General features: G+C 36.6%; 1 protein-coding gene across 3 annotated transcripts in view; it reads left to right on the top strand.

Annotated features, from left to right (window-relative positions):
• The first annotated feature begins 578 nt into the window (after positions 1-578).
• TCEA1 (transcription elongation factor A1) overlaps positions 579-23282 on the top strand; it is a 39118-nt gene continuing 16414 nt past the window's right edge. The window contains exons 1-5 of one of the 3 annotated variants that reach the window (XM_032846589.1): positions 584-829; positions 2681-2783; positions 10267-10329; positions 15852-15957; positions 20739-20826. In XM_032846589.1, coding sequence (XP_032702480.1) covers positions 10309-10329; positions 15852-15957; positions 20739-20826 — 215 coding nt within the window. In that variant the 5' untranslated portion in view covers positions 584-829; positions 2681-2783; positions 10267-10308. Of the gene's footprint in view, positions 830-2680; positions 2784-10266; positions 10330-15851; positions 15958-20738; positions 20827-23282 lie in introns of all 3 variants that reach the window. The other 2 variants (XM_032846587.1, XM_032846586.1) reach the window with 2 other exon arrangements.

Raw genomic sequence — 23282 nt, 5'->3', positions numbered from 1 at the left:
GAGCCGAAGACAAAGGCTTTAAACCACTGAGCCCACCCAGGCGCTCCGTGCCTTTTTTTTTTTTAAACCTTTAAAAAAATTTATTTATTTGACAGAGAGATCACAAGTAGGCAAAGAGGCAGGCAGAGAGAGAGGGAGAAACAGGCTCCCCGCCGAGCAGAGAGCCCAATGCGGGGCTCGATCCCAGGATCCCGAGATCCTGACCGGAGCCGAAGGCAGAGGTTTTAACCCACTAAACCGCCCAGGCGCCCCGACTTGACTGCCTTTAAAGACCGCCACGGTTTCCCTCCCCAAAACCGCCTCGCTTCAGAGATTAGTGTGTCTCCGAGAATCTGAAGCTCACCCTGGGCGGAGTCTGGGCCGGAGGCGCACGCGCGGCAAAACTCGGCCTCGCCTCCTACAGACTTTTACAACGACCTGGCGGGAAGCCCAGCCACTGGGTTTGCGAGTCAACTCATTGACAGCGCCTCTGGTCGACGCCGGTCTGGCGGGCGCCTTGGCGCGCGGCTTCCCAGCGATCTGCTGTCGATTGTCAGTGCCTGCACGGTGCGCGCGGAGCTCGATTGGCGCTGTCTGCGGGGGCGGAGTCGATATCGCTGACACCGCCGCCGCTACCGCGGGCTTGGTTTGTGAGGAAGGGCTTAGGCCCAGGCCTGCTGTGGTGGGCTCGCCCAGCGCCTGGGCTCTTGTCCTGCCGTCCCCTCAGCTCCAACTTCGCCCACTTCCCGACCCAAACGGGCTGGGCGCGGGAAGACTTGCGGGAACCATGGAGGACGAAGTAGTCCGCATTGCCAAGAAAATGGACAAGATGGTGCAGAAGAAGAACGCGGTGAGCGAGGCGGGTGGTGCGGGCCGGCCGGGAGGCCGGGCTGCTGGCCGGGGCCGGACGCGTCAGGCTTCGGGCCGGGCTCTCGGGAGTTCCCCGCCCGCCCACGCGGGCCCTCTCGGGGCGGGAAGCCGGCGTGGATGGTGCCCGCGTCCTGGGGAGGGCGTCGGGGAGAAGGTAGCGCGCGCGGCCTGCGGCGGCCGGCGTTACCATCGGTTCTTGGTACTTCAAAGTTTCTCGTTGTTAGTACAGCGTAGTAAACCTAAGGGGGCATTCTCTTACTTTAAACTGGAGGAATTGATTGACTCGCTAATTACCTCTTCAATTTGGCTTAAGAATTGAAGAGTGTAGAAAGCTCTTCACAGTTTGAAAGAATTTGTTCTCTTTTCCATGATCGCTGCCTAACAACTAGAAATAATATCACGTAGAGGTTTGTGATATGTTTTAGACATCAAACTGGTAAGTTTTTTGGATTTTTTTCGAAGAATGGTAAACATTCACTTGATTTATCTCGTCTACGCTACAGGTTTGTTTGGCAATTAAAAAGGTAGAGAGTATGCTAGTGCGCTTGGCAAGTCGCTAAAAACTGGATATTGTCAGGTGCTAGTATGTAAACAGCTAAGATTAAAACACACACTTAGGTGTACTGGTAGATGCATTTGGCCAGATGTCATTGCTGGGTACTCTAAGTGGTTTACAGTTAATACCAGTGGCATTATCTTGTTATTGATAAAGTGTTTATATAAACATGTTTTCTTTGTGGTTTATGTTCGGCATTTTTGTCTACCAGTGTGAGCTACTTTCAGTCCTCTGGTTCAGAGTCGACTGTTTTCCGTTGCAGCTCCATGATTGTCTTCACCTGAATTTGTACCACGCTGCTCAGTACGTTTTCAGTATCAGCCTACCTGAAATAACTTACTCCTATCGATGAAATAAATTCCGTATCAAACTAATGTGAAGGAGAAAAGGGATGCTCTGATTTGTACAGCGCTTTAAAATTAAAAAGCATCTGTGCAAATTTCTTTTGAGACTCACAACACAGCCATTATCGTGTACCCATTTTGTAGAATAAGAAACTGAGCGAGATTAAGTAGTTCACCCAGTTAAATTAAGTACTGTGCAATTTGGATTAAGCCACGACCCAGGTTTTCTACTGGACAGCATTCCAAAGCAGAAAATAGTGTTAAACAGTGAACTTTTAAGATTTTGTACATAGTCTGTTCCTCTTTTCTTTAACAGGTGCATTGCTTAGCATGTAATTTCATACTCTGTTAATCTGCACTTGCAATTTTGGCCTTTTAAAGTATTTCCTGTTTGTTTTCTGTTCCAGACATTACCTTTGCCATTTATTTTTCTCATTGATATAGCCCAGTGCAAGTGATGAGATCTGATTACTTGATAGGCCGAACATTTCTGTTATTTTGTTTAAATTGGAAAGCTTTTTTCTTTACCTGGAGGCATCCCTAGATTCACACAGTAGAACCTCAGAGGGGAAAAGGGCTTTTGTTGGGTAATTTTTTTCTCTAACTCAGGCTATAATGTGTATCCATTAATCATGTAATGCATTAGCTGTTTGTTTCCTTTCCTTGTAATAGGTGTTTCCTAAAAATGAGTAATTCCTTAGTGGATAAGTATGGAGAAGACCAGTTTGTATTTATTTGCAGTTCTCAAGGTATAAAGGAATAATGATGAGTATGGGGAGAATGAGGATAAACTCCACAGATACTCGTCAAATCTCATTTTTCTGATAGTTCAAAACTTGATCAATATGGAAACTTGCCCCTCAAAAAGAAAGATAAAATTGACTGGCTCTTTTATGTTTTTTTCTTCTCCCTTTTCCTGTATATCTTACAGAAATTCAAATTGGCAAATGAAATAAAGAGAAGGGGAAGTGGTCTGAATGACTCTCCCTCTTTGCCCTCCAAAGCACATCAACCCACAAATAGCTTTTTAAGAGGTCAGTAATTTCACAGAGGTTGTTCTGGGGGTTGTAGGATCATGGTAGATTTGTTTCTCCCTCCGTGTGTGTGTGTGTGTGTGTGTGTGTGTGTGTTTCCCAGATTTTCTGAGAGCTTTTAAAAATATTTTTATACTACGAAAAAGTAAACTTTCCTTGAAAAATTGTCATTTTCCTTGTGAATTGGCAAGTTTAGGTGCTGTTATTGCATATTTTGTTTAATAAAGCATAGGTGTCACATTTAAGTAATAATAAAAACAGCAACCATTCATTGAACTATTACTCTGAGCCAGGCATTCAGCTGAGTACTTATGCCAGGGACAGTTGTACATGATAAGTAATACCCCATTCTAAAAATAAGGAAATTATTTGGAAAGTTAAGTGAATTGTCCTAAGCCAAATAGCTAGAAAGTGGGCAGATGAAGACGTGAATCTAAATCTGTTTTGCTCAAAGTACTGCTCTTTTCAGGTGCAGTGTCTCTTTAGAAGACCCTTTTTTTGGAACCTTGTATGGGTACAGTTAGGTGAATATAAGACCAGGAAGTAAGGGTATTTGCCGTTCTTGGGGAAGCAGCTTGCCCTAAATATCCAGTCAGTATCCTGACCCTAGAACTATCCAGAATGTTGTACCATGTGTATACTTGGTCTTAAACAGTATTAGCAGTTTTATAATTTTATACTCTGTTTTATAAGTGTATACTCTGAGGCCTTGATGAACCACATAAGTTAGTTCCAAATTTTCAAGTATTAACTGCTTTTTAGGTCATTTTAACTTTTTTTTTTTAATTAATGTCATTTTGACTTGATGTCAGTAAGCAAGTCTGACTCCTAATTGGAGTTCAAATCTTGGCTCTTTTGAACTTTAACAGTGTGATCTTAGGCAAGTTCCTTAACATCTCTAAAACCATTTGAGGTTGTTTTTTTTTGTGTGTGTGTGTGTGTATGTGGTTTTGTTTGTTTGTTTGTTTTTGGTAGTAAACTGGAGACAATATAGTAAAGATTAGATGAATCTTAAGAGTCCTTAAGATATGGTAAGGGCCAAAAAACCTTGTATATTGTTTTTGTAAAGGATTTATTACATGACTTTAGAGGGAGTAAGGTAACTTAGAATTTTCAGATTCATGGATTTTGTCAGTGGTGTTGAGCTTTGTTTTTGAAGGCTCAGGGTTAGTAGAATTAAATTGTTGGGAGAGAAATTGAACTTAGAAATACTAGGAACTGGGATACTTGGAATGTGTGAATTTCTAAGCCTTATAACTGGGTTGAAGAAAAAAAAACTTTGGTTTTCATATCAGGGTTAGATTAAGTAGTATATATTGAGATTTAGAATGACTACACAATTTTTTTAACAGCCTTATTGAAATACACGATACAGTTCTCCCTTTTAAAGTGTACAATTCAGTGGTTTTTAGTATATTCACAGATTTCTACAGCTATCACCACACTATCTAATTTAGGAACACTTTCATAACTCCAGAAAAGAAACCTGTACCCATTAAGTGGTCACCATATATCTGTGCCCCCTCCCCCCCCACCCGGCCAAAATGTTTTCTGTCTCTATGGATTTACTGTTCTGGGCATTTCATATAAGTGGAATCATACAATATGTATTCTTTTGTAACAGACCTCTTTCACTTAGTGTTTTCAGGATTCATCTATGTTACAGCAGGTATCAGTACTTCATTCCTTTGTGTTACTGAACAGCACTACTGTACTGGTGGGGTATCTTGCATTTTGTTTATTTGTCATTTGGACATTTTGGGCTATTTCCATTTTTTGGTTATTATGAATAATGCTGCTTAGAATATTCTTGTGCAGGTGTTTGTGTGGACATATTTTTTTTCCTCTTGGATATATACCTAGGAGTAGAATTGCTAGGTTGTATGATAACTATGTTTAACTTTTTGAGGAATTGCCAAACTGTTTTCCAAAGTTGCTGCACCATTTTACATTCTTACCAGCAATGGATGAGGGTTACCACGTCTTTATCAACACTTGTTATTTTGTCTTTTATGATTATAGCCATCACAGTGGATGTGAAGAGGTAGCTCATTGTGATTTTGATTTGCATTTCTCTGATGACTGATGATGGTGAACGTTTTTCACTTTTTGCTGGCTATTTCTGTATGTTTGGAGAAATGTTTGTTCAGATCCTTTGCCCATTTTTAAACTGAGTATTCGTATTATTGAATTGTAAGAATTCTTTATATTCTGAATACTAGACTCTTAACCAGAGACAGGATTTGTATATATTGTCTCCCATTCTGTGGGTTATCATTTTACTCTCTTTGATAGTGTCTTTTGAAGTTCAAAAGATTTCATTTTTTATGAAGTCAAATTTATGTATTTTTCCTTTAATTGCTTGTCCTTTTGGTTGAGAATAACTACAAATTTGAGATGACATAGTAAAATTATAATTACTAGTTTATAGTGATGTTACTGAGCCATAATAAAAATATTTACAGTGTTTCCTTTTTTTTAGATGTTCTTTTTTATTTTTTAATGAGTTTATTTATTTATTTGACAGACAGAGATCACAAGTAGGCAGAGAGGCAGGCAGAGAGTGAGAGGGAAGCGGGCTCCCTGCTGAGCAGAGAGCCCGATGTGGGGCTCGATCCCAGAACCCTGAGATCATGACCTGAGCCGAAGGCAGAGACCTTAACCCACTGAGCCACCCAGGTGCCCCTTAAGGTTTTCTTTATGAGAGAGAGAGTGGGCACAAGCAGGGGGAGTGGGAGGGAGAATGAGAAGTTGGCTCCCTGCTGAGCAGAGAGCCCAACATGGGGCTTGATACATTGGCTCTGGGATCATGAACTGAGCCAAAGGTGACACTTAACCGACTGAGCCACCCAGGTATCTCTGGAGCTTTTTATTTTAAAAACACATTCATACAAACACAAATACCACCTAGGTACCCCTCCTTTTTTTTTTTTTTTTTAAATAAGATTTCATTTATTTGAGAGACAGAGAGCATGAGAAAGGGGGAGGGTCAGAGGGAGAAGCAGACTTCCCGCTGAGTGGGGAACCTGATCTAAGATTCGATCCTGGGGCTAGATCCTGGGACTTTGGGATCATGACCTGAGCCGAAGGCAGTCGCATAACCAACTGAGCCACGCAGGTGCCCCAGTGTTTCCTTTTTAAATAGCACCTTAAGTTTTTAAATCTTGGAATCTCATAATTCTAAGAGGTATTTCAGTTGATTGAGCTTAAATAATGCTTACTTAAAATGCTGGCTTATGGCTCTTTGAGGATATTGTTATGATGGGAGTAGATAAATTTTTTATTTCTTTGTACATCTTATCAACCATGTCCTATGTGTCAGGTACTCTGTTTCAATACTTCATAGTGTTATGTTACTCCATTTGACCATTTTAACTGTTCTAGGTCAGTGTATTATGCTCTCCTACATATAAAGAAGCTGAAGCTTGGAAAGGGTAAACAACATTCCCAGGATCTTATAATTAGGAAATGGCAGTGTGTGGATTTGAATTTAGATCTGGGGTGTGTGTGTATGTGTATGTGTGTGTATATATATATATATATACACACACATACACATACACACACATATATATATATCATGTTCTTCATTGTATATTCTGTGTTGCTTCCTCTTCCTTATGTCTCCTTGAGGAGAAGGATGTTTCTACCCTATATGAGCTTGTGTATGCTGAATGCTCAGTACAAATTTGAATACCATATTTTGTAAAAAGTACTTGTTTCTGATGATAGTACCAGCCATGTAATAAAGTCATGTTATAGCTGCTGTTTATTATTTAGCCAGTCTTGTGAACTAAATTTGACTCTGGAAGATAAGGTAGAATCTTTCTTTCTCTTGCATCATTATCTGTAGGAGATGCTGCAATCTAATAGATTTGACCTTTAGAGGCAGGTGATGATTGGGGAAGGATAGAACATAGTTTCTTGTTCGGCAGTGCTATTCACCCCAGCTCATGGATTAGAACTACTCCCAGTGGACCTATGAAATGGAGAGAACAGTGGTGTGAGGGTCAGGAGATGATAGTTCTTGTTCTTTTATATTACCTATCAGTTGGCCAAGTTACTTTCCTTTTCTGAGTTTGCTTCTTTGTATAATTTAGGGTTTGAAGTAGATGCTCAAAGATTTATGTTTATTTTAAATTTCCTGTAGTCAGAAAGGATTTCTATCTTGCTCATTATCATATCCTCAGAGTTTTGTATACAGTTAAGTATTTGTTGAGAAGCGTTAAGTGTAACTTGACAGAACTGGGTAGGTCTCACCACTGTTAGTAATAATCATATGACTGTGCAAGTTTCCTAAATTATCTGGGTTTTCAGTTCCTCTTCTGTAAAATGATTACCTGCTTCTACAGGGTTTATTGTGAACATGAAATAATACATATATAAAGTATTTAACAGTGCTTGGCACATAGTAATATTCAAAGAAGATTTTGTCACTGAATTAATATATGATCATCTGCTTTTGCCTTTTTGCTCATTCAGATCATCATAGTTGTTTATTTCTTAAAGAACTTTAATTGAGATATTCATCTTATTTGATTAGAGCATAGTGTAATTATGAGAAAGGTCATAGTTTCATCCCATGAATGTTATTTAGCTTTTTCTTCTTCCATAGCTTGTATCTCTGACTCCAGTCTCACCAAAGACATCTGTGTAAAAAAGGAGAGTGTGGTGGAATTAATGCAAATCTATCTATTGCTTCTACTTGGAAAACAGTTTAAAACTTACATCACATTGCTGATGTGTTAGAAGAATCAACTTTATACATGATAGCATTTTGTAAGTCTAAGGACTCCTAGAAGTGTGATTCTCTATCTTCCTTTCTAATTAATCCTAGGTAATGGATCAGAAAGTCCATGGAGACATGGGTAGATGAAAAATGTCTATGGTAGTTGTAAGATATAAGTCTACAATCCCTTAATCAAAACCTTTAGAGTCTGATATATTTGAGAATTCCTCAATTTTCAGATTTTATTAAGATAATGTGATACATATATCATATATCCTAAGCAGATCTGGGCTGTTCCCATTAATCAGACATTAACATTTCTATAGTGAAATGTAGTACTCTCCCATGAAGTGGGATATATAGAACATAAATGACTTTACATATGTTGAGATTAGGTGTTGCTGGCAAATGAGTTTATTGAAAATCTGTAAGAAATCTTGATTTTCTTTTTAAAGATTTTATTATTTGACACAGAGAGAGAGGGCACGGACATGCACAGGCAGGAGGAGTGGGAGAGGGAGGAGCCTGTTGTGGGGCTTGATCCCCGGACTTTGAGATCATGACCTGAGCTGAAGGTAGGTTTTTAACTGACTGAGCCACCCAGGGGCCCCATGAAATCTTGATTTTCAGAGGGTTTGATTTTTGGATTTGCATATTGGGGATTGAAGACCCCATTTCCTCACTGAGATGTCATTCCTGTAGAAATTTCCTGATTACTAGTAAATTTAGTCAATGTTAGTTTTCTTATCTAGCAACTATATTGTTTCACTGTTTCTGGTTACCTCCAAATGAAAAGAACTTGTAGAATTTTAAAATCAGAAGGAATCTTTAAGCAGTAAATCATTAAAGTCCTTCATAATAACCTGTTTCATAACTGCTATTGAACTTAAGTTTTTATTTATGAGATGCTGGGTGAAATTAAAATGATAGATATGTTTATTACCAGAAGAAAAGTTAATACATTTTTATTCTCCACAGCCAAGTCTGATGTCTCAGTTTTAAACGGAAAAATTACATGACTGGAAGCCTTTATTCAATTTTATATTTAAGAAATTTGATACCATAAGTTTCCATGCTTATTTCTTCCTTTGGGGTGCATAATGAGGGACATTCTCTGGGGCTTTCTATTTTCCTAGGATATGCTGTGTTTCACTGATTCATAGGCTGCCTAGTTTTCATATTTTAACATTGGAGAAAGTGGAATGAATTACACATATATTGTCAACCAGATGGTTCTTGGAATGTAGTCTCACAGGCAGAATATCAAACCCAGCATCAGCATTTTTAGTGTGTCAGTGACTTAGAAGAAACTCTGAAAAACATTAGTGGAGTGCTTGCTCTTTGAACCTCAAGGAACCAAATGGTTGAAGAGCAGTGGGGGTGAAAAACAACTAGCTCTACACACTACAAAGCCAGCTAAGAGCTAATTTAGCTCTTTGATGGATTCTTTTATGAAATGCTGCATTACTTGTGTTTTTGACACAACCTTTGGTGGGATAAAAACATATTGAATCTGAGCCAGTAAGTTATTCATAAGCGTTAAGGACTCTAAATGTGACATAGTTTTAGAAACAACTTAGCCAATTTATTTTGCTTATATTTTTCTTTTATATATGTAAAAGGTGATATATGATAAAAATTTCAACTCTAAAAGAGTTAAAAAACTAAAAAACAGTGATAATACTATGTCATAGTTTAATTTTTTTTCTTTATTAGTGGCCTATAGACTAACGATGTGTCTAAATATAGTACAGTGAGTATTTGACTAAATAAAATATGACTAAGTGACTATTGTTTTTTTTTATTTTTTTTTAAAGATTTTTATTTATGTATTTGACAGACAGAGATCACAAGTAGGCAGAGAGGCAGGCAGAGAGAGAGGAGGAAGCAGGCTCCCTGCTTGTAGGGCTCGATCCCAGGACCCTGAGACCATGACCTGAGCCGAAGGCAGAGGCTTTAACCCACTGAGCCAACCAGGCGCCCCTAAGTGACTGTATTGTATGAAATATGATAAATTGGAATATTTGGCCATAGGTATAGGTGATGCTGTTGCTTCTTATTTCATTCCTTTTTAAACTTTAGGTGGCTTATATAATTCTTCTAGGAGCCTTATTTTGTTCCATCTTCATCATCAATGTGCGAGCCTTTGATTCTAGATGGCAGTGGACAGGCCTGTGAGCTTAGCATCTTAATTCTGAGTTTTCTCTCAGAATTTGCTTTTTCCTACTTTGTAAGAATAAGGTAGACAGCAGTGTTTTTGTGATAGACCGGGAAGATACAGAGAGACCTCAAGAGAATTCTAGTACAGATACTTCCTTTCCCACTCTCCTTGTGTGTGAGTGAATGCTAGAGGTGCTGCAACATTTTCTGACCTCCATTCCCACTTTCTCAGGGTTGGCTCCTTAATCAGATAGGTCTTCTCTATGGAAACTTGGGATGTGTTACGCCACCATAGTAGGAAACCCAATTCAGATTTCTAATTGGGACACGTAAATACTGTATGTAAAATGAACTTTAACAAAGCAATACTTAATAAGTGCTGATCTTAACCCAGTAAATGGATTTTATATTTCTTTAATGAGTTATTTGGAAAACACTACCTCTCTTTCCCTTTCTCACTTTTATAAATACACTATTACCACATGAATAAGTGAGCCATAGTGAGTTGTGGATAGGAAAACATAAATTTAAATCTCTAGTTAGTCTTTGCTTTGTCAGCTGGGAAGTTCAGTATACAATTATTTTGTTTTATAGGCTGGAGCATTGGATCTACTGAAGGAGCTTAAGAATATTCCCATGACCCTGGAATTACTACAGGTAGGTGCTAATCTGTTTCATGATTTGAATAGATAATTGTCATAAAATACCAAAACATTTTTAATACCATTAACTTTTTTGTATTGTCCTATTACAGTGTTCTGGGCTTTTTTAAAGATGGCAACATAAATCAATAATCTACTAAATTACCACTGTAGAAAAATGTTGCCTTCCTCAAAAAGAATAAAACCTGAATCTCCCAAGTTTGAAATCTCACTGTGAAAGGAAATGAAGTTGGATTCTTGGCCCTGATTTGATCTCCCTAAATCTCACTTTCTTGATCTGTTATTGATAGCTGCTGCCAGCATGTAGCTAGCCTCTGGGGTACCTTTTAGTTGTCAGTCTTTATTTCTCCCCCTCTTCTGCCCTAGGCAAGCACTAATCAGTCTACCTTTTGTCTCTTTAGATTTACCTATTCCAGAGATTTCATATAAATGAAGCCATAAATTATCTGACCTTTTGGTTCTGGCTCCCTTTTTTTTTTTTTAAGTTTTTTTATTTTTTTATTTTAAATTTTAAGTGAACTTAAATGTGGGCCTTGAACTCATGACTCCCAAGATCAGGAGTCACATGCTCTATCACCTGAGTCAGTGAGGCGCCTGTCTGGCTGCTTTTACTTAGCATAATCCTCAAGTTTCATGTGTTCTAGCATGTATTGGTACTTTATTCTTTTTTCTGGCTGAATAATACTCCACTGTATGGATATACTACATTTTATTTATCCATTTGTCAGTTGACGGGCATTTGGGTTATTTCTCCTTTTTTGGTTTGCACATTCATATATAGGTTTGTGTGTTTCTGTTTCTCTTGGGTAGAGATCTGAAAGAGTGGAAACGATGAGTCATAAGGTAACTTTGTGTTGAATATTTTGAGGACCTGCCAGACTGCTTTCCCAAGTGACTGTACAATTTTGCATTCCCAACAGCAAGTAAATGAAGGTTCTAGTTTATCCACATTCTTGTCAACACTTGTTATTATCTTTGATTATATCCATCTTACTGGGTGTGAAGTGATATCTCATTGTGGTATTGATTTCCATTTTCCTAATGACTAATTATGTCGAACATCTTTTCATATACTTCTTAACCATTCATATGTTTTCTTTGGAGAAATGTCATTTCAGAGCTTTTGCCTATTTTTAAGTTGGATAGTTTTTTTTTTTAAAGATTTTATTTATTTGACAGACAAAGATCACAAGTAGGCAGAGAGGCAGACAGAGAGAGAGGAGGAAACAGGCTCCCTGCTGAGCAGAGAGCCGGATGTTTAGCCCGATCCCAAGACCCTGAGATCATGACCTGAGCTGAAGGCAGAGGCTTTAACCCGCTGAGCCACCCAGGCGCACCGATAGTTTTTTTTTTTAATTAACTAATTTGTGATCGTTCTTTATACATTCTAGATACAAGTCCCTTAATCATATATAGGATTTGCAAATATTACCTCCTATTCTGTGGGTTATTTTTACTTTCTTAGTGATGTTCTTTGAAGCACAAAAGTTTAAAATTTTGTCGTAGTCTGATTTGTCTGTTTTCTTTGGTTGCTTGTGCTTTAGATTTCAAATCTCAAATAGTTACTTAACTCAAGGTTACACAAATTTATTCCTTTTTTTAGGGGGGACTCTTTCATTTAGTTCTCTGATTCATTTTGAGTTAATTTTCATGTGGTATAAAGAAGTCCAATTTCATTCTTTTACATATGGATATCTACTTGTTTACTTTTTAATATTCTTCTGTCTAATGAATTATCTTGACATCCTTATTGAAAATGACAAAAAATGGAGGAGTTTATTTCTGGATTCTTAAGTCTGTTCCATTAATTTGCATGTCTCTCTTTATATAGGACCACGTTGTCTTGATTATTGTAGTTTTGTAATAAGTTTTGAATTTGGTAATTGTGAGTCCTTCAAGTTTATTCTTCAAGATTGTTTTGGCTATTCTGCATCCCTTGTATTTCTGTGTGAACTTTAGAATAAACTTATCAGTTTCTAAAAGTCTTTTTTTTTTAATCTTTTTTAAAGATTTTATTTATTTATTTGACAGAGAGAGAGATCATGAGTAGTCCGAGAGGCAGGCAGAGAGAGGAGGGAAGCAGGCTCCCTGCTGAGCAGAGAGCCTGATGTAGGGCTCCATCCCAGGACCCTGAGATCATGATCTGAGCCAAAGGCAGACACTTAACCCACTTAACCCACCCAGGCGCCCCAGCTTATCAGTTTCTACACAAAAGGCAGCTGGGATTTTAATAGGGGTTGCATTGAATCTGTAGTTGGATTTTATTAGTATTGCAGTCTAAACATTTAAGCCTTATGATCCATGAATATGGGATACCTTTCTATTTATTTTGGTCTTTAATTTCTTTCAACAGTGTTTTTAGTAGCTTTATATTTTTTTCCTTTAAGATTTAGTGGCTATTGGTGCACCTGGGTGGCTCAGTGGGTTAAAGCCTCTGCCTTCAGCTCAGGTCATGATCCCAGGGTTCTGGGATCGAGCCCCGCATCGGACTCTCTGCTCAGCAGGGAGCCTGCTTCTCCCTCTCTCTGCCTGCCTCTCTGCCTACTTGTGATCTCTGTCAAATAAATAAATAAAATCTTAAAAAAAAAAAAAGATTTAGTGGCTTTCTTAAATCATCTTGTCAAAAACTCATGAGTGATCATAAAGATGATTCTTCTAGAACATACAAGTCTGCTTAGTTCCTGTGATGCTGACAGTGTTTCTTAATCTCACTGCTCATTCCTTTCTGCCTTACCGCAAATGTGCAGCTGATTCCCTAAGTCTGCTTAATGCCTTCCCCATCTTTCCAAGGGAGTGTCTTTCTTTTTTTTAAATTTTTTTTATTTTTAAGATTTTGCTTATTTATTTGACAGAGAGAAAGCGAGTGTGCACAAGCAGGGAGAGTGGCAGGCAGATGCAGAGGGAGAGGAAGAACCAGGCTCCCTGCTGAACAGAGAGCCTGACGTGGGGCTCCATTCTAGGACCCTGGGATCAGAACCTTGGGATCATGACCTGAGCCCAAGGTAGACACTTAGCCTGGGCCACCCAGGTACCAACCAAGGTAGCATCTTTCTAATTGCAGAATTGGTGTTCTGTAGAAATCAGATGGCCAGACATGGGCAAAGCATACATTTTCTCTGTCTAGAATTTCACAATGTATAATTGATCTCAAAAACCTTCATTAGTTTTGGAGTCAAGAAGCATTGTAACTCTATAGTTCTTTTTTGTTTGTTTGCATTATTTATTTATTAATTTTAAAGATTTTATTTATTTATTTGAGAGAAAGAGAGCTCATGCACAAGTATGGGGAGGGGCAGAGAGAGAGTAAGAAGTAGACTTTGCTGAGCAGGGAGCCTGATGTAGGGCTCAATCCCTGGACCCGAGCCAGAGGCAGATGCTTAACCAACGACAGCCACCCAGGCGCCTCAGCTCTACAATCTTAATGTTATTTGAGCACACAACACTTTTTTAATAGGCCACCTGTTACATCCTGTAAATTATAGTACACTGGTATTAGGAAAAATCCAGAATCCAGAGAATTCTTAGAGGTACATCTAGAATTGGTTATCAAAGTAATACAGCTTAATAATCCTGTTCTCTGTCTAGTTTCTTCTACTGTTCCCCCAATACCCTCTTTAAAATGGAGGGAAAACCTACCCAGATCTTTGTCAGTCTACCTTAGCAGTCTCATTTCTTACTATTTTTTGACTAGATGATCTCTTCCTTAAATAAGCATGTTTGTTACAGATGCTTAGTCTCCGTATGGGTTTTCATGGGGTTTAAGCAGGAAATTATTGACTCTTTAGTGATGAAAACATCCTGTGACAATTAAAAAGCAATCACGCACAGCACACGATTTGTTCATGCTCTCCTTATATCTTTGCTTGCCTCTCCTTCCTAAAATCCCATTTTCTTTGCCAGTCTATATCAACTGCAAGCTTCAGAACTGTGTTAGTAACTCAGATGATTTCCCTGACTCATTCCAAAAGTAGGTTTTTGTCTAGGTTGGTGGGGTGGGTTGTGGGGTGGTAGTGAGGAAGAGCTGTGAATGGGTGCTGGAGAAGGAGTGCTGAAGGCATCAGGATAAGAAGCCAGACCTGACACTTGGTATGGTGGCTGTAAGTGCAAGCCTGGCTTCTAAGCAGTTAGCTGCATCCAGTAGGACAGCTCTGGGTCTACACAGTTGTAGGCTCTGCCATGTAGCCCAGGCACTTGCTTCTGGAAAATTTTCTGTATCGAAGTGTTAGAAAAGTTCTAAAAAGTTTTAAAGTTCGTAAAGTATTTTCTTCTCTAAAAAAAGTTCTGAGAGCATTTTGTTAAAGCAATAAACCTCTTTCTTTGGGGGAAAACCCTCCCAAAACATTAAGCACAAAACATTTTTGGATTTTAGAATTGCAGAGTCCCCTTTATCTTTCTACTATGAAACCTTATCTGCATTGCGTAGCCTTCCATAGGTATAACATAGGCCATTCCAGCCAAACACATACTCTAAATTCTTGAACCAATTTCTGTCTTGAATCTCTTTGTTGAGAAGACTGAATAATTTAGCAGGAAACCATAAGTACCCATTTATTATTTTGTCTTAAAGTTTATAGCAGGGATTCCCGCCCCCCCTTTTTTTGCCACTAACAATTCCTTTTGTTGTTTTTTTCTTCCATTGACTGTATGTTTTGAAAGATTGTCTACTAACAACTTGAACTTACTAAATAATTTACCATTTTTTATTTATCATCCTTAATTGGCCTGTCATAGCTTTTGTGTTCTTTGAGTACAATTTGAAAGCCATTGGTGTGCAGGAAAGAGCATGGACTTTGGGGGTGGGCAGACCTGCATTAAAATCCCAGCTTTACCAATTAGTAATATTGCTGGGCAAGTAGGGATAATGATCTCAACTTCATAGAGTTGTTAGGAAGATTAATGAATATATGGATGCTCCCAGCATAATCCTGGGCATAAGAATAATAAATAACAATAATATTACCACATGATATATTACTGTATTCTGTGACGTTCATTTTAATTTCTGTGATTATTTGCTGGTTTGGGCAAAAAAATGCTTTTAAACTTCTGTCGATGGTAATATTTGGGTATTCTCATTGAAGTCTCAGCAGGTGATTTATGGAGTAATCTGTGTTGAAGAATATATAGAAACAAAGAAGTACATATATTAGTCATGATTGCTTCAGGATGGCCTACATATAAATTCAAACATTTTATGTTTTATTCTTTGAGAGTTATGGAAAGACTGATTTTCATTTTACTGGTTAACCAGCCTTATTACAGTAGCAACTTATATGCTTACAGATCTCTATGGTAATAACCTCGATGAGTCCAGTATTTGATCTAAAGACGCATGTATCTTAATTCTATCGTATATAAGAATATATATATATATAATATACAAGAATATATTAATATAGTATTAAAGAATTTAAATAACAGGTTTTTTCTCACAGGAAAATGGGAAAGAAGAAAATGAAATACTAAAGTGTCTGAAATAAAATGGCTTATACAATTTTTTTTGTCATTGCCTTGCAGTCCACAAGAATTGGAATGTCAGTAAATGCTATTCGCAAGCAGAGTACAGATGAAGAAGTTACATCTTTAGCAAAGTCTCTCATCAAATCCTGGAAAAAGTTATTAGGTATAATTGATCTTCCCTTATATATATTTATGATCTGGCTTACTCAAACACTTGGTATTTGTATTTTTTTCTGTTTACAAATATAAATGTATTGAAATCAATGCCTTACATTAAGAGAGAGTGGCATTAGTCTGACATCCCTGAGGGTTTTGCTTTTTTAAGTTAGTCAAAATTAGCTTTTTTTGTCTTTTAATACTTAGAACTGGACTTCTCTTTAAGAAGAAAATTTCTGCCCATGAGAAAGTTGTCATACTTTTTAAAAAGGTTTTTCGAAATAATTTTCTTTTTCTTTTTTTTTTTTTTTTTTTAAGATTTTATTTATTTGTTTGACAGAGAGCGACAGAGTGAGAGAGGGAACACAGGCAGTGGGAGTGGGACAGGGAGAAGTAGGCTTCCCGCCAAGCAAGGAGCCCTATGCGAGGCTCCATCCCAGACTCTGGGATCATGACCTGAGCTGAAGGCAGATGCTTAACGACTGAGTCACCCAAGTGCTCCTTGAAATAATTTTCTAACTTACAGAAAGTTTACAAGAATAATAAAATAATAAAAAATAATAAATAATAAAAAATAATAAAAATAACTCACATGTATCTTTTTCTAGATTTTTAATATTTGCCATTTTTGTTCTGTCATATTTCTTCCCTTTCTCTGTATGTATATATTCAAACGCACAAATTACTTTTGCTGAACCATTTGAGAATAGTTTCATCTATCGTGCTTTACCCTTCAGTACTTAAGTGTCTATATCCTTGGAACAAGTTTATTTTCTTATGTAATCATAATACAGGAAATACAAGAAATTTAACATCAGTATAGTACTATAATCTATAGGGCAGATTCCCGTTTTGTCAGGTGTCCCACTGATGTCCTCTAACTTTTTTTTTCCTTTGAGAACAAGTCTAGGATCACTAGTCTTCTGCTCTGGAATAGTTCTTAAGCCTTCTTATGTTATTTATAACATTGACAATTTGAAGAATATAAGCACTCATCTTTGTTTTTATTTATTTATTTATTTATTTATTTTTCATCGGTGTTTTTAATAGCAGCTTAAAATAATTCTGATTTGGACTTTTTCTGTTGTTTTCTCATGATTAGATCAGATTGTGCATCTGTAGTTGGATGTGAGGTTATCACATCTAGAGGCATTGATGTTGTTAATTTTGATAACCCAGTCAAGGCATACACTGTATAGTTTATCATTTTCCTTCTTATATCTGATAGGCATTTTATGAAAGACATTTTAAGATCCTTAAACTATCTTGCTTCTCTTCGGTCTTCTCCCCAACCCTCCATTTAGTATCAACCAATTCTTGCCCAAACTGTTCTTTATAGTGTTAGTTGCAAAATTGTGATTTTCTAACTCTTCTGCTTCTTCAGTATTTATAAATCAACATTCTACTATTACAAGAAAGAGCCCTCCTTTTACTTGCCTGTTATTTTCCTATTAGTGGATTCCTGTTTTATAACATGGATTATAATTCATTACTGTTATTACTGTTTTGATGTTTATATTATCCCAGATTTGACTAATGGGCACCCATTCAAACTGGCTCTTGTGTCCGTTTGACAAACCCCTTAAGTTTTATCTTTTTTTATATTCTGGAACCAAAAAGTGTGTTGGGTTCATCTGTCTTCCCTGCCCCGGCATGGAATCAAGCAGGTATTAGCCTTACATGGACAAAAAATAGAAAAAGTTGAAACTTTTAAAATTTCAAGGGCAATAGTAGTAATAACAAAAAAATCTATTCCAACTAAGAACTAAAAATTGTAAAGCCTCTAAAATTTAAGAAAGAAGAAAGAAAATTAAATATGATATATGTTCCTGTATTGGATTCTGGACCAGAAAGGAAAAATTGCTATAAAGACCTTTTTGTAAGGTTTGTAGGTAAGTAAGCAGTATTGTATCATTGTTAAATTTACTTATTATTTACTGTGATTATATAAATGAATTTTTTTCTTGAGGAATACATAGTGAAGTATTTTGGGATTAAGGAGCAGGGTATCTGCTACGGATTTTCAGATGGTTCAAAAGAAATATGTGTGCACACAATGGTGTGCGTGTTTGTGTACATATAGCACACATGTATGTGTATAGTAGGGGGCAGTGATGAATGAATAAGGAAGTGAGTATACCAAACATTAACACTTGGGGAATCTGAGTGAAGTTTCTTTTTTTTTTTTAGATTTATTTATTATTTATTTTAGAGAGAGAGTGTGCAGTGGGGAGGGGCAGAGGGAGAAGAGAGAGAAACCCTATCTGACTCCATGCTGAGCACAGAGCCCGACATAGGTCACAGTACCAGGGCTCTGAGATCACTATCTGAGCCAAAACCAGGAGTCTGGATGGTTAACCGACTGTGCCACTCAGGTGCGCCTGAGTAAAGTTTTTTGCATCATTCTAAAACATCGGTGCAAGCGTCAGATTATTTCAAAATAAAAAACTTAAAACCCTAGTCTTTAAAGACAAACTGAAACTTTATGTTTGTAATTCATTTAAATTTTAAATCTTATTCCATATTCTGAAGTAATTAGAATTTGCCATAGAAAGTTGACTGAGAACCATATACATGTTTTTTATTTCTGGAAAGATGGTTTACATTTTGTGGGACATTGTAGTTACGTTCATTTAATCTTAAATTTAAAGAAGTTCTACTCCTTTATACTTATTGGAGGTATCTGATCTCATTAGAAGTTTTCCTTTAAAAACTTTTTTTTAATATTGAAAGATTTCCATGTTCATTAAATATGGAGAATTGGAGGAGGAAAAGAAATCATTAAGTCTGTCTTTAAATACAACCATCAGTTCATATCTTGTTGCATTTCTTGCCCATTTTTCTCCTTGTGTATGGATTTTGCTTCAACTATAATTATACTGTATGTATATTTACTTATATTGCCTTTTTTAATGAAAAAAATTTTATATTTTTATATCATCATTAACTCACTTTTATTGGTTTCGGAATAATCCGCTGGGTGATTATGCCTTAATTTAATCACTTGCCTTAATTTAATCACTTAGATATGTTTTTCTTAACTTTATAGCTATTATAAATAATGTCTTGATGAACATCTTTCTGCCTAAAACTTTTTCTGTAGGTTACTAGATAGATTTCCAGAAGATTTACTACTACTGCTACACTGCAGCATAGTTTGAATACTTAACATATGGATATATTTAACCCTCCCAGGAACCCAGTGTACTAGGTGTCAATATATTTCCCATTTTCTAAAGAGGAATGGAGATAAAGAGAGATTAAGCATCTTGTGCACAGTTGGATTGGTGGTGAGGTGTAGTCTGCAGATAGTCTCAGTCCAGAGCTGGACTCCTTCTCTCTGGATCTGCTCTGTTGCTCATGACACTATATTTAGATAGTAGGAATGCTTTTAAGGCTGTTTACATCTCTTACTGCTCTGCTTCCTCAAAGGATTTCACCAGTTCACACCGTTAGAGCTGTGTGTGGGATCCGTATGATTGCATTGTTAGGTAGTATTGCATTGTTACATCACCTTTCACATGCTTTCTACCCTTTTAGTTTTGGAGTATTTTCTAGTCCTTGTTACATTCTTTAATGTCATTAGTAATCTTTGTTTTCTACCAGCTTTAGTTTTTGGAAATGAATTGTAGAGAATAAAAAGGGGCAATAAAATTAGTAAGTGAAAACTTACACAATATTATAGGGGACTTGAATTGTATTTTGGATTTGGTAACCCTAACGTTTACAAGATGAGTTCCTAGAATTGTGATTTAGACCATTCTCTATCAATTAGCCTCATCTAGATTAGCATATTAGAGTCATCTGGGGAACTTTTAAAGATTTTGATGCTCATGCTTCACTGCCAGAGATTTGGATTGAATGGATCAGGATAGGAGCTTGAGCTTTAGGTTATGCTTAAAAGTTACCTAGGTGGTCCTGAACTAAACTAAAACTAACTAAACTAAACTAACTAAACAGTTGAATATGTGTATGCTCTTTTATATGCTGTACAGAGGGATATGCAGAAGTAAAGTATTTATGTAGCTCTTTTACTTACGTAGGGATCAAAATGTAGATAGATAAGTGGGATAATTTATGCAGTAGATCCAAACGTTTTCTGAACCCAGCTTCAGAAGGCGGTTCTGGTTGATTTAAACATGTACGTTTCTTTTCATTGTTAAAAAATTGCATTGGCCCAATCTGTTTTACACCTCTTTATCTCTTAAAGCTTGTGGACTCTATATTACTTTATAGATTATTTAAGATAGAGGAAGTGTTAGGTAGGCTTTACTAATCCTGAAGTCTTTTCTATGAAAATGTTCTTTGTTTACCATCCCAGAAATACTTATATACATTTTGGATACTACCTCAAATTTTTTGACTTCATGAAAAATTGTTAAAATTATATTGCTATATATGGTTTGCACTTTTCATTTTTAAAATGACAGTACTGATATTATTTCTGTATTCTTTCTTTGTTCTGTATATTTTTCTCCGTTTCATTGATTTATTTATTTACTAGTTTTAAAAGATTTTAAGTATTTTTTTTGCCATTTTAGGTTCCCGTTGGCATATGAATTTGTGCTTCCCACTAAATGAGGGAGTTTATTTGGGAATGCTAAGCATGCACTGTGAAAAATACCCAAGTACATATGCTAGTAGAAGAGCTTGCATAAACTTCATTTACTTTTGAAATTTTAGGATTTTTGTTGTTGTTGTTGCATCAATAGCTTGATAATGTAAAGTAGTTCCATTTTATAATTTTTTAAACAAATGTTAACAACTGAGGGATTTCCTAATTTTCAGATGGACCATCAACAGATAAAGACCCTGAAGAAAAGAAAAAAGATACTGCAATTACATCACAGAATAGCCCTGAAGCAAGAGAAGAAAGGTATGCACTTTATGGAAATTCATTTCTGTTTGAAGTCATAGTTGTATTTGACTGTCACTTCCTCTGTGGTCTTATTTATGGTCTCATGTCTGTACTCCTCTTCCTATTTCTAATCAAACAGAGAGTCAATTATCATATGGTTTCACTTACTTGTGGAGCATAAGGAATAACATGGAGGACATTAGGAGAAGGAAAGGAAAAGTCAATTGGGGTAAATCAGAGGGGGAGATGCAGCATGAGAAACTGTGGACTCTGAGAAACAAACTGAGGGTTTTGAAGGGGAGGTGAGTAGGGGAATGGATGAGCCTGGTGATGGGTATTAAGGAGGGCATGTATTGCATGGAGCACTGGATGTGGTGCATAAACAATTAATCGTAGAACACTGAAAAAATAAAATTAAAAAAAAAAACAAAAACAGAATTAGTAAATGTGTATAGCCAGATAGAATATTCTAAGGTTTCTTACAAGATTTTCATCGGAATTTAAGAGACTTAGAAGATACCAAATAAATAAGGAGAAATTACTTACACTGTATTCAGTAAACTTAATTGAATGGAATCCCTGGGATAGCACTAATAGAATTGATAATGAAGGTATTAAGGTATTAATTAAAGATTCAAGTGATTACTGCCTTTATTTACCACATTTCTTTTTTAGTTTTGTTTTGTTCTTTTTTTCCAGGGGGGATCCTGGATCTGTTTTTCTTTTTATGCGAATTTCTTCCTTCTCAATTTAGCTGTCTGTCATAAGAACTTAAAATGTGAAGTTCAGTAATGAAGGGTTCCAGTTATTCCTCAGCTTTCATGAGGCCTTTGCATTTATTCTTTTCCTGTCACATATAATGAATGAACTGTGTAGTATCTAGCATGTTGATGTTGTAGATAATATGCCTAATAGGTTAAATACAGTTTCTTTGTTCTTGGGAAGCTTGTGTTTTAACACTTGACTCTGATGTAGAGCAGTAGTTCTTAAAGTGTAGTCCCAGGAATATCAGGGAACCTGCAACTTGTTAGCAAAGCAAATTCTTGGGCTTCACCCTGGAACTACTGAATATGGAATTGTGGTGATGGGGCCCAGAAATGTTTTTACAAGCTTTTCAAGTGATTCTGATGGATTAAAGTTTTAGGCTACCCATTTTAACTTAATGTCTTAGTATTTTCCCCAAAGTGATAATGTACCCCTCATTGGCTCAGTAACAGTAATTAATATTCCATACACTGTTGTCTTATGCATAAGAACTAACTAAACTTGATAATAAAAGAGGTAAGCTAAAGGGTGAACATCCTTTGTTATAAAATTTATTCAGTGTTTTCTGACTTGAGATAGTTTTAGACTTTTAGAAAATTGTAAGAATAGAACAAAGAACTCCCAGTTGCCACTGTGTGTGTATATGCATACACATATGTGTGTGTACATACTTAGTCACATGAATAATTTTATTTTTAACTAAATGAGAGTCCTTTATATCCCTAGATACATCAGTGTGTATTTACTGAGAACAAGTTCTCTTTCTCACATCTAGCACGATATAGATATCAAAATCCAGAAGTTAGGATTAATAAAGTGCTTTTTTCCTAATCTGTAGGGCATATTCATGTTAGCGGTTTTCCCAATAAAGCATTTTATTGCAGAGGAAAAGATTTTTCCATAATATCATCCAGGATCACATTCTGCATTTAGCTGTCATCTCTGGTTTACTTTAATCTGGAGTACTTCTTCAGTCTGTCACTGTTTATCATGACCATAATATTTTTGAAAAGTATAGGCCATAATTTACAAAATTTTTAACAGATCTTTCAGCTGTATTATATTCAAAGTTGCTGACTTCATGTCTTGGATATAAAACATAAAAGTGTAGCAGCTATTTTAAATAGATATTGGAGAAGGCATGAGTTCCTAGTATATTTTTGTCTGTTTTATGGAATTGAAATTTAGGGAGAGAGCCTATTGACAAACACATTGAAGTATCACATATGAAGTCTGACAAAGTGGTTTGTGTTTATCTATACACATGCATGCTTACTCACACTCTCTCTTTCTGGAGAAGACAAGGCTTCAGGAAGGAGGTGATTAAACGTAAAAGGTATACAGAAGGACTGTTCTGCCCACCAGGATCAGTTTGTGCATTTTGATAGTGGGTTATGTGGAGAAAGAGGAGGCGGGATCTCTTTGGAGGAATGCAGCAAGTTACTCTGTGGCTGGTGATTGGTGTCTTTGGAAAGGTTTGTGGCAAATATCTTCAGTGTGATAAACATTAATTACAACCTCACAGAAAATATTTTGGTGAGACTCTTAAGAAGTTAGAAGCAATTGAAATGATTAGGTTGACTGGAAAACTGTTAAACTGTCCTGATTGAGTTGATGTTTCTAGGGAGGAATTAAAGAGACATTTTCATATTCTTTTTTTAAAATTTATTTTTATTTTTTTATAAACATACAATGTATTATTAGCCCCC

This window comes from Lontra canadensis, unplaced genomic scaffold (genome assembly GCF_010015895.1).
Source record: "Lontra canadensis isolate GAN:19392208 unplaced genomic scaffold, GSC_riverotter_1.0 scaffold177, whole genome shotgun sequence".
Lineage (NCBI taxonomy): Eukaryota > Metazoa > Chordata > Mammalia > Carnivora > Mustelidae > Lontra > Lontra canadensis.
Note: the sequence above shows the minus strand (reverse complement) of the source record. Positions and strands in the feature narration are given on the sequence as shown.